Genomic DNA, 10,443 nt, shown 5'->3' with positions numbered 1-10,443 from the left:
GCGGAAGGAAATTTACGGGTTGCTATTGGAGATTCCCTTGATATGCAATACATATGGCATATCTAGATGTGCTTTAGCAAAACTGTTATAAAAAAACAAAAAAAAAATAAAACTAATTTCTCAGTGCAACTAGAGAGAAAAGGAGGGAGACAAAAAATGCACTGTATATCAAAAAGAGATACCAAATTACATAAAACTCTTAACAGTTCCAAAATGAAAAAGGCTCCGAAGAAAAGCTGCGCTGACAAAAGGGCCACTCCATGCGTGCGCCTTCCTGCTAATGAAGAAAAAGAAAACGGCTCATGGTCAGCGCGCATACGATCCAGCATACGACTCAGCATGGTCAGCGCAGCGCGCATCACTTTGGATGCAAACGAATCGGACGGTCCCCGTGTGTGTGTGATTGAGACATCGCTGTTTCTCAGCCTGAGAAGAGAACGGACGTGGAGTTTCTGCACCCGAGCTCATATGAGCTCGGGTGAACAGTAAAATAAAAAAATTCAAAAAAAATTCAAAAAATTCCAATTTTTTTTTGGTAGAAACATTAACAAAAGTTTAAGTGCTTGCAAAAATTCGTCATGAAATCATATTTCTAGAAGGTGTGGCAAAAAAACAAAATCGGTACTCTGAAAATGCTACTTTCAAAAGCATTTTGGAGGCTGAATTTGTTTTTTTTTCACGCCTTACAGAAATGTGATTTCATGATGAATTTTTGCAAGCACTTAGAACTTTTGTCAATGTTTCTCTGAGAATTTTTTTGAAATTTTTTGAAATATTTTTATTTTTTTTTCGATTTTACTGTTCACCGAGCTCAAATGAGCTCGGGAGTAGAAAGGCACTTTCGAAAAAGTTCACATTATTACCGAAGAAGAGAGAAACTTGACATACATCGTAAAAAAAAACAACTCCGTTTTAAGTTACATTTTGCAAACACTTGAATAAAATTCTACTCTCAGTTTCTGCTATTACATGAAGCTGCAATCCTCGTCAGCAAAACCTAGCCCTGAGCGTACCGTGTCATACACCACCCTCTTGTTCTTCTGCTGGTAGTTCCCTATGATTGGCGTCTGGTCTTCGTAGGGAAGGCCCGCCATCGCCAGGCACACCTGAGACCCGTCCTTCTTCGCCATGAAGAGCATCCCGGCGGCCTCCACGGTCACGTCGGCGCCGCCCTCGAGCCGCAGCGTCAGCAGCGGCACGTTCACCTCGTCGTGCCCCGTCAGGTTGTAGCACGTGTCGAGGAGCGAGAACCCCGGCGCGGCGGGGTACCCGGCGGCGCTGAACTGGCGCGCGAACTCGGCGCGCACGGCGCGGTACACGGACGGCGCCAGCCGCGAGATCACCGTGCCCGAGTCGATGAGCACGTTGCTGGCGCCGAGCCCCGACGCGGTCATCGCGGCGCCGCCGACGGACGCGCCCGTGACGTTCATGAAGTAGAATGGGGGCTGCGCCGGGTCTGCGATCATGCGGGTGTATGCCACGGGCGTCGTGTTGCGGTAGGAGGATGGGTCGCTCCCTAGGGAGAGGGACCCCGAGGAGTCGCCGGAGGTGGTCGCCGGCAAACAGTAGGAGAACACGCCGCCGAACCGGGATGCCGTCTGGGAGACCAGCGACAGCTCGGTCCGGCCGAGGCCCATGAGCCCCGCTGTTCCACCGAACAGCCCGTGGTTGCTGAGCCCGCAGCCAAAGACGAAGCCGTTGAGGTTGGCGCCGCCGAGGCCGACCGTGTCCGTGGCCAGCACGCCGCGGCTGAACGACCCGTCGCCGTAGCCTAGCGCGTAGTAGCATCTCTCGCTTCCGCCGCCGCCGCCTCCCCTGGCGCAGAATCCGGGCGCGCCCGTGGCCTCCTTGAGCGAGGCCGCGCAGGCGGAGGCGTTGCACGGGACGGCGGCGTAGGTGGCGGAGCTAGCGGGGTCGAAGAGTGGGTCCCGCTGCTCGTAGCAGGCACGGCAGGGCTTGCACTGCACCCAGGTGAGGTCGCTGCCGGTGTCCACGATGACGTTGAGCTTGGCGGCGGCGCCGGAGGAGTCGCCGCCGAGCGCGATGGTGGTGACGTAGTTGAGTGTCTGGAAGCGAATGCCAGAGGTCAGCGGGACCTGGGCCGCCGCCTGCCGGGACTGTATGGACGCTGGCCTGGGGAGCTGCAACGAGGCAGCACGAGCGGCGTCGGCGGCGAGGAGTCGGCTAAGGTATCCTTCGCTGCCGGCGGGCTGGTTGGAGATGGTGGCCGGAGAATGGTGCTTCAGCTCTAGCACGGTGGTTGCTCTGCTTGCTCCCTCTGCTTTCCTGTGCCCTCCTGGAGAAGATGAGATGGACCAGAGTGACGAGTGTAAGAACCCATCAGTCATCAGAGACCTGTAGATTCTACAAGTATTGTACGTGCATGCATGCTGGTTGGAGTATCAAATTTTGGAACTAGATCATGATTTGGATTCTAGATATGGTTTCGCAGTGTCAGCAGCATAGAAGGGCCACCGAAAAATACAAAATGTAAAATTCCACGTACGGTTGTCAGAGAATATGGATAATATGTAAATTCGTATGCATGCATCTTTGTAAGACTGAGCCCATGTTGACACTTACCGTTTTATCAAGTTTTTTTTTGCGAGGACGTTTTACCATTCACTGTTCATGGCTTCTCATTTTTATTCTTTAACACCTCGAATTCTTATCGATCGGCAGTTGTACATATTTTTTGGAGAGTTTTCCCTAGGAATAGTGGATTGTGAATGTGTGGTCTACATAGTAAACTCTACCTCTCATAATATGATATTGCCGAGGAATGCTTCAAGCCTTCAACCATGCTTTTAGATAAATCTAATCTAAGGTACAACTCGTACGTAGAATTGAAGAGAACAAGTTGCTTACCTAGGATCTGAGCTTTGCTTTGTTGCTCATAGCGGCCCTGGATCTTCCTCGCGGCAGCACCCCACTCCAACTCACGCAGCGACAGCACCGCGCTCTTCTTCCCAACGACGACGGCGCCGCTGCCGGCGGCCGCCGCATTGCCAGCGACGGCGAGAAGCGCGAGGAGGCGGAGAAGAAGGTGGCGCCCGCGAGCAGAGCTGGAAGAAGCGGCCGCCATTGGAGTGGACCTCGCTCGCGGGAGGGAGGGAAGCGAAGCTAGCGACGAAGCAGGAAGTGGGAGGCGCGCAACGGACAAGAGAACGTGAATGCGAGAGAAGGAGAGGATACGTACACGTACACTGGGAGTGTACATACCTACCGGGAGATGGATGGGATCGACATCCTTGTAGTTTTGAGCAGAGATGCTCGGCGTCGAGGGCGCCCATAAGAGAACAAAGAGAAGGGGGAGGGGAGGGAGAGATCGGAGAATACGCTGTCACTCTGTTGGATGCATGCGTGTGCGTGTGTGTGAGAGAGAAAGCGAGACCGTGTGGGGCGCATGCATGCATATGAACGCACGCACGACGCGGGAACACGGGGGTACTGTAATTTTGTAGCTTTGTGAAATGTTTAGAATCACGGGCGCGAACAGGGGAGAGAAGAGGACGCTGGTGGCCTGCATCTCGTCAACTCGATCGACTCCTCGCGCGGGGATGCATTGCGTGCGGCTTACGTAGGTCCAGCATTACCCGTCACTCAATAATGCTACTACATCTACGAAACACGGGAAATAGTTTTCACCCTACAACTACAAGATCCTAGCTTCCTCCCACCCCCGCGTCGCCCTCCTCTGGCGGCTAGGGGGGATACCCTAAATCCGCCGCCGCCTCCCTCCCTCTCCCGTCCCTCCCCTCGCCGCTGCCTGAGGGGCTCGCCGGCGAAGCCCGGCCGGCTTCGGGGACGGCGGCGGCGAGGCGTTCTTCCTGCATCTGCGACGGCTTCTAGAGGCCGAGCCTCGTTCGCCGATGGCGGCCAGATCTCGGGCTGGCTTCTGCCAAGACCGACGTGGTGGCAGGGATGCAGGCCGTCGGCGCGTGGAGCGCCCATGGGGGATTGGTGCGGTGACCTTGCTCGAGATGGTGATGCGCCAAGGCAAGGTCGCGGTGGTGGTTTCTTCGGGCCGGCTAGATCCGAGCCCGCCCGGGCAAGAGGAGGACGCGCGGGTTGCGGAGCGTTGTGGTGGAGGTTGGAGGTGACGCTCCTCTGTCGTGTATCTGGTGGGTGTGCGGCGGTGGCTGCTGGCGGGGCCGGCCAGATCTGGGCCCTCCCTGGCTCGTGGCCGGTGCGAGTGGTGGTGCGGACCGCAGCGCGTGGTGCAGACGCGGTGCTTCGCCGTGCTCCGGTCTGGATGTGAGGAGGGGTAGCTCCAGATCTACTTGTGAGTGCGTCCGGGGTGCTTTCCCCGACATAGGTACGCAATTCCTCCGGACGAAAGTCCTTCTCGTTGCCGGCGATGACAGCGCCCATGGGTGTTGTTTCCTTGTTGAAGGCCTCACCGAGGAAATCTTGCACCTCTCTCGCCCTCGAGTTCGGTCTCCGGGTGAAAACCTAGATCTGCCTTGTTGGATCGGCGATGACGGCGTCATTGGCGCTGTTTCTTTGTTGGAAGCATTGCTATGGAGATTTGACCTCTTGGTGAAAGCACATTGTTTGGCGTGTGGTGTCCAGTCCGGAGATGGTGGTGGCGGGGTGATGATAGGATAGGGTCTGCGGTGGCGTGTCCGTCGGGGTTTGGCTATTGGCCATTGGTGTTTTGGACATTAGAGCACTCTTGATATGCAGACAGCGCCAGACAAGTCTTGTTGACTGTCCTCTTGCTGCCGGAGCGGCACATGTCTGCTCCTCTTTCGGATATGTCTTCTCTCTCCGGTGTCGACGAAGTTGTTCAGCATGCTTGTGGCCACCATGATCGATGCGGCAGCTTGGTGTACTTGTGTGATGTTGCAACGAAGTCAAAGTCGTTAGTCCGTGAGCGCGGTTCGTGATATACGATGACGCCGCTTTTATTGCCAATGTACATTCTGTTTGTATTGTGTTTGCTTGGTTCTTTGGCGATTATGTATGCCATGTAGTGCTTAGACCTAGTTTTGCTAGGTGTGATGTGTCCTTTTGTACAGGTTTTCACCCGGTTTTCCTTTAATAAACCGAGCAGTTTCAGCCTTCAGGCTTCTTCTTCTGCAATGGAATCTTAGCAGCTCTCCTGCTAACTTTCAAAAAAAAAATCTACGAAACACGCTACGAAAGGTCACGTAAACTTCCTAACTAAATCTCTCTCCTTCCTGATTTTCATGGGGTGGGCCGCTTCAACCCCCTAATCCTCCAATCCTAATTTGAACCCCTACTAACCAGTTTCCAAACATATTTCCGAACATATTCGTACTACTCATCGGTGGAGGTAAATTAAAGGCTATATGGACATACCGCCACAAAAGTTTGGCAAGCGGATATTAAAGGAATAGATGTCGAATGGACTCCTTGCTACCAACAAAGCAGTACTTTGTGCTTCCCTGTTAGTTCCTTTTTTTCATGTTATCTTTGGTTAGGATCACCTTTCGATCCCAGATACACATGAAGATTTTAATTTTCAACGAAAATTTAAGTTTCAAAATATAGTTATGGTCGAAAGGTCTACCATCATTGATGAGGTTCATATACATGGATTTGGCTGAAAAGCACTGGAAGTGTGCAACTTCCAACGGAATGTGTTTGTTTCCTCGCTAAGGTTGATTGTCATTAACCTTGTAACGAGGTGTATCTAGTCTTTCCATTTCCCTCCGATGAGTGTCCGTCGAAATTCAATATTTAGCTGGACTTGGCCCATTACCGTGGCAATAGAAACATCCTTCCGCTCACGATATGAGAGAGACACAAGTATGACATAGCTAGAGGCTCATCCCTTAGCCATGTGTTCTTTCAAAATCTTGTGGTTAAGCCATTGACCACCAAGAAAGCTCCCTTGAAAAAACACTTATGTTTTAACCCAATAAACCTTTTTTAGAAAGGTGAGTCACTTGGTTTGGCTTGAACCTAAGAGAGGGTTTTAGAGTGAGGGAACTTATTTTTTAGCACCACTTGCCAAACATCATCCTCAGTGAATATCTTGTAGAGCCATTTGCTCAACGAGCACATACTTTTAATACTAAGATCCTCCACGACCAGTCCTCCTTAGTTTTCTGAAAGAAAAATTGTATCCCATCTTGTGAGACTATATATGTGTTATGTTTGTCACATTTCCAGCAAAATCTAGATCTATAGCATTCCAATCTTTTTTGTACCCTTTTAGTTATTTCAAAGGAGAACAACATGAACATCGGTAGACTCATGATAACTACATTGATTAGGCTTAGTCTTGACCCAATGGACATAAGATTTCTCATCCAATAACCTATCTTGATCTCAAAGATCCTTGATACATTTACATTCCTTGTTGAGGAGTTTCCCGAACTACATTGGAATGACATGGTATATAAACAGTCAAGAGACAAATTCGTAACCAAAAATTTGCTTATACTGATCCTCTTCCCCTTTGTCCTTTCAAAAGGCAAAGAGCTTGCTCTTGTGGAAGTTAATCTTAAGACCCGGTAACTGCTCAAACAGACCAAAGATAAAGTTCCATAGTAAAGAGAAAGATTTTTTTCTTAGCTGCTTTTAGAGGCTAGTGCGGAATATAAGTTCTCTAGAAAGGCAACTAGGTGTGATACAATCCTATATGATGTGTTACAACAAACTAGCAAGCTACACAAAGTAATAACAGCAATTAAAGCTAGGGTTCATAGACAACCAGAAGTAGCGGAGACGATGATGTAATCCGAAGTTCACATACTTGGGGTGTGCTAATATCCGTCGGAGAGGGGGGACATCGAATGCTCCCATGAAAATGAATGTCTCACCTTCTTGTCCGAGAACCTCAAGCAATGAATGCTTAGGTTCCATACCACGAGGGATAGCTCTTGGGGCGAGCTACAAACCCCCACAAGAGAGCATTGGTAACAAGCACATGATTTGGAAGCTCCCGAGAAACACTGCTAGTCTAGGGCTCCCCACAAACCCAAGCGCCACTAGACTCTCTAGGATCTCGTGGAGAATCAGCAAACTCGAGTTGTTCTTGGATGGATTGGTAGAATAGGTGATCATCTTGCTCTCTATAAAATATGGAGTGGATTGGATGGCTAGAGGGGGAGGAATCGAAGAATTAAACTTTTAGATCAATTGTGTGAGCGTAGTGGAGTTGTCCCCTTCTCAAGTAAGATCTCAAGGAAGAAGGGGGTATATAAAGGTCAACCCAAAAATCTGCCTGTTGTGCATTGTCCAGCTACGTCGGTGTTGGGTAACATAGTAATTCAAAATTTTCCTACGATCACGCAAGATCTATCTAGGAGATACATAGCAATGAGACGGGAGAGTGTATCCATGTACCCTCGTAGACCAAAAGCGGAAGCGTTTAGTAACACGGTTGATGTAGTCGAACGTCTTCACGATCCAACTGATCCAAGTACCGAATGTAAGGTACCTCCGTGTTCAACACAAGTTCAGCACTATGAAGTCCCTCATGCTCTTGATCCAGTTGAGGACGAGGGAGAGTTCCGTCAGCACGATGGCGTGGCGACAGTGATGATGAAGTTACCTGCGCAGGGCTTCGCCTAAGCACTACGACGATATGACCGAGGTGTTAAACTGTGGAGAGGGGCACCGCACACGGCTAAGAGATTGTCTTTTGTGCTTTGGGGTGCCCCCCTGGCCACGTATATAAAGGAGGGAGAGGAGGAGGCCGGCGGCCAGGAGGGGCGCGCCATAGGGGGAGTCCAACTAGGATTCCCAATTCTAGTTGGAGTCTCCTTACTTTTCCAAGAGGGGGAGAGAGGGAAGGAGGAGGAGAGGGAGAAGGAAAGAGGGGGGCACCCCCCTCCCTAGTCCAATTCGGACTTGCCATGGGGGGCGGCCGCCCTTGCGTCCCTCCTCTCCTTTTCCACTAAGACCCATGAAGGCCCACTACTTCCATGGGGGGTTCCGGTAACCTCCCGGTACTCCGAAAAATACCCGAATCAATTGGGAACCATTCCGGTGTCCGAATATAACCTTCCAATATATCAATCTTTATCTCTCGACCATTTTGAGACTCCTCGTAATGTCCGTGATCTCATCTGGGACTCTGAACAAACTTCGGTCATCAAATCACATAACTCATAATACAAATCGTCATCGAACGTCAAGCGTGCAGACCTTACAGGTTCGAAAACTATATAGACATGACCGAGATGTTGGAAATATAACCTAGAGGCAATAATAAAATGGTTATTATTATATTTCCTTGTTCATGATAATTGTCTGTTGTTCATGCTATAATTGTATTGACCGGAAACCGTATAATACATAGACCACAACAAGTCCCTAGTGAGCCTCTAGTTGACTAGCTCGTTGATCAACAGATGGTCATGGTTTCGTGACTATGGACATTGGATGTCATTGATAACGGGATCACATCATTAGGAGAATGATGTGATGGACAAGACCCAATCCTAAGCATAGCACAAGATCGTGTAGTTCGTTTGCTAAAGCTTTTCTAATGTCAAGTATCATTTCCTTAGACCATGAGATCGTGCAACTCCCGGATACTATAGGAATGCTTTGGGTGTACCAAATGTCACAACGTAACTGGGTGGCTATAAAGGTGCACTACAGGTATCTCCGAAAGTGTCTGTTGGGTTGGCACGAATCAAGACTGGGATTTGTCACTCCGTATGACGGAGAGGTATCTCTGGGCCCACTCGGTAATGCATCATCATAATGAGATCAATGTGACTAAGTAGTTGGTTGCGGGATCATGCATTACGGAACGATTAAAGTGACTTGCCGGTAATGAGATTGGACGAGGTATTGGGATACCGACGATTGAACCTCGGGCAAGTAATGTACCGAATGATAAAGGGAATTGTATACGGGGTTGCTTGAATCCTCGACATCGTGGTTCATCCGATGAGATCATCGTGGAACATGCGGGAGCCAACATGGGTATCCAGATCCCGCTGTTGGTTATTAGCCGGAGAGCTGTCTCGGTCATGTCTGCATGATTCCCGAACCCGTAGGGTCTACACACTTAAGGTTCGATGACGCTAGGGTTATAGGTGAAAGAACATGCGGTGCCCCCATGTTTGGTTTTGGTAATTGATGACAATCTCTATGTACTAATGGTTGCCTTGAGTTATATTTGAAGGTTTTGTCCATAGACTTTTCTTGGAGTATATTTGTTGGTTTCAAGGAGAGTTTGTGATGACCAAGGTGCTATTCAAGGAATTACCTAAAGATTGGTCTCATTTTTTGAAATTACCGTGTTCCCCAACACTAACATGATTTGGATAGACTTAAGCATCGCCATGTAATTGTTTTACTTTATCACTAAGCGGTAGCGATAGTCGTAGTAACAATATTTGGTGAGACGACAACGATGCTACAATGGAGATCAAGGTGCCGCGCGCCGGTGATGATGGAGATCATGATGATGCTTCGGTGATGGAGATCATGAGCACAAGATGATGATGGCCATATCATGTCACATATTTTGATTGCATGTGATGTTTATCTTTTATGCATCTTATTTTGCTTAGTACGACGGTAGCATTATAAGATGATCCTTTACTAAATTTCAAGGTATAAGTGTTCTCCCTGAGTATGCACCGTTGCTACAGTTCGTCGCGCCGAGACACCACATGATGATCGGGTGTGATAAGCTATACGTTCACATACAACGGGTGCAAGCCAGTTATGCACACGCAGAATACTCGGGCTAAACTTGACGAGCCTAGCATATGCAGATTGAAGGAAATATGCCCTAGAGGCAATAATAAAGTTATTATTTATTTCCTCATATCATGATAAATGTTTATTATTCATGCTAGAATTGTATTAACCGGAAACATGATACATGTGTGAATACACAGACAAACATATAGTCACTAGTGTGCCTCTACTAGACTAGCTCGTTAATCAAATATGGTTATGTTTCCTAACCATAGACATGTGTTGTCATTTGATTAATGGGATCACATCATTAGGAGAATGATGTGATTGACATGACCCATTCCGTTAGCCTAGCACTTGATCGTTTAGTATATTGCTATTGCTTTCTTCATGACTTATACATGTTCCTGTAACTATGAGAATTATGCAACTCCCGTTTACCGGAGGAACACTTTGGGTACTACCAAACGTCACAACGTAACTGGGTGATTATAAAGGAGTACTACAGGTGTCTCCGAAGGTACATGTTGAGTTGGCGTATTTCGAGATTAGGTTTTGTCACTCCGATTGTCGGAGAGGTATCTCTGGGCCCTCTCGATAATGCACATCATTATAAGCCTTGCAAGCAATGTGACCAAATGAGTTGGTTACGGGATGATGCATTACGGAATGAGTAAAGAGACTTGCTGGTAACGAGATTGAACTAGGTATTGGATACCGACGATCAAATCTCGGGCAAGTAACATACCGATGACAAAGGGAACAACGTATGTTGTTATGCGGTTTGACCAATAAAGATCT

General features: G+C 48.7%; 1 protein-coding gene across 1 annotated transcript; it reads right to left on the bottom strand.

The window, feature by feature from the left end:
• Positions 1-844: 844 nt before the first annotated feature.
• On the bottom strand, positions 845-3,268 carry LOC119311719 (aspartyl protease family protein At5g10770-like). The gene is made up of 2 exons (XM_037587406.1): positions 2,869-3,268; positions 845-2,296 (listed from the first exon to the last, which is right to left on the bottom strand). Exons 1-2 carry the CDS (start codon positions 3,218-3,220, stop codon positions 966-968), a joined length of 1,683 nt encoding a protein of 560 aa, XP_037443303.1. The 5' UTR covers positions 3,221-3,268; the 3' UTR covers positions 845-965.
• Positions 3,269-10,443: the final 7,175 nt, after the last annotated feature.

Source organism: Triticum dicoccoides, chromosome 5B (genome assembly GCF_002162155.2).
Source record: "Triticum dicoccoides isolate Atlit2015 ecotype Zavitan chromosome 5B, WEW_v2.0, whole genome shotgun sequence".
Taxonomy (NCBI): Eukaryota; Viridiplantae; Streptophyta; class Magnoliopsida; order Poales; family Poaceae; genus Triticum; species Triticum dicoccoides.
This window is presented reverse-complemented; position numbering and strand designations above follow the sequence as displayed.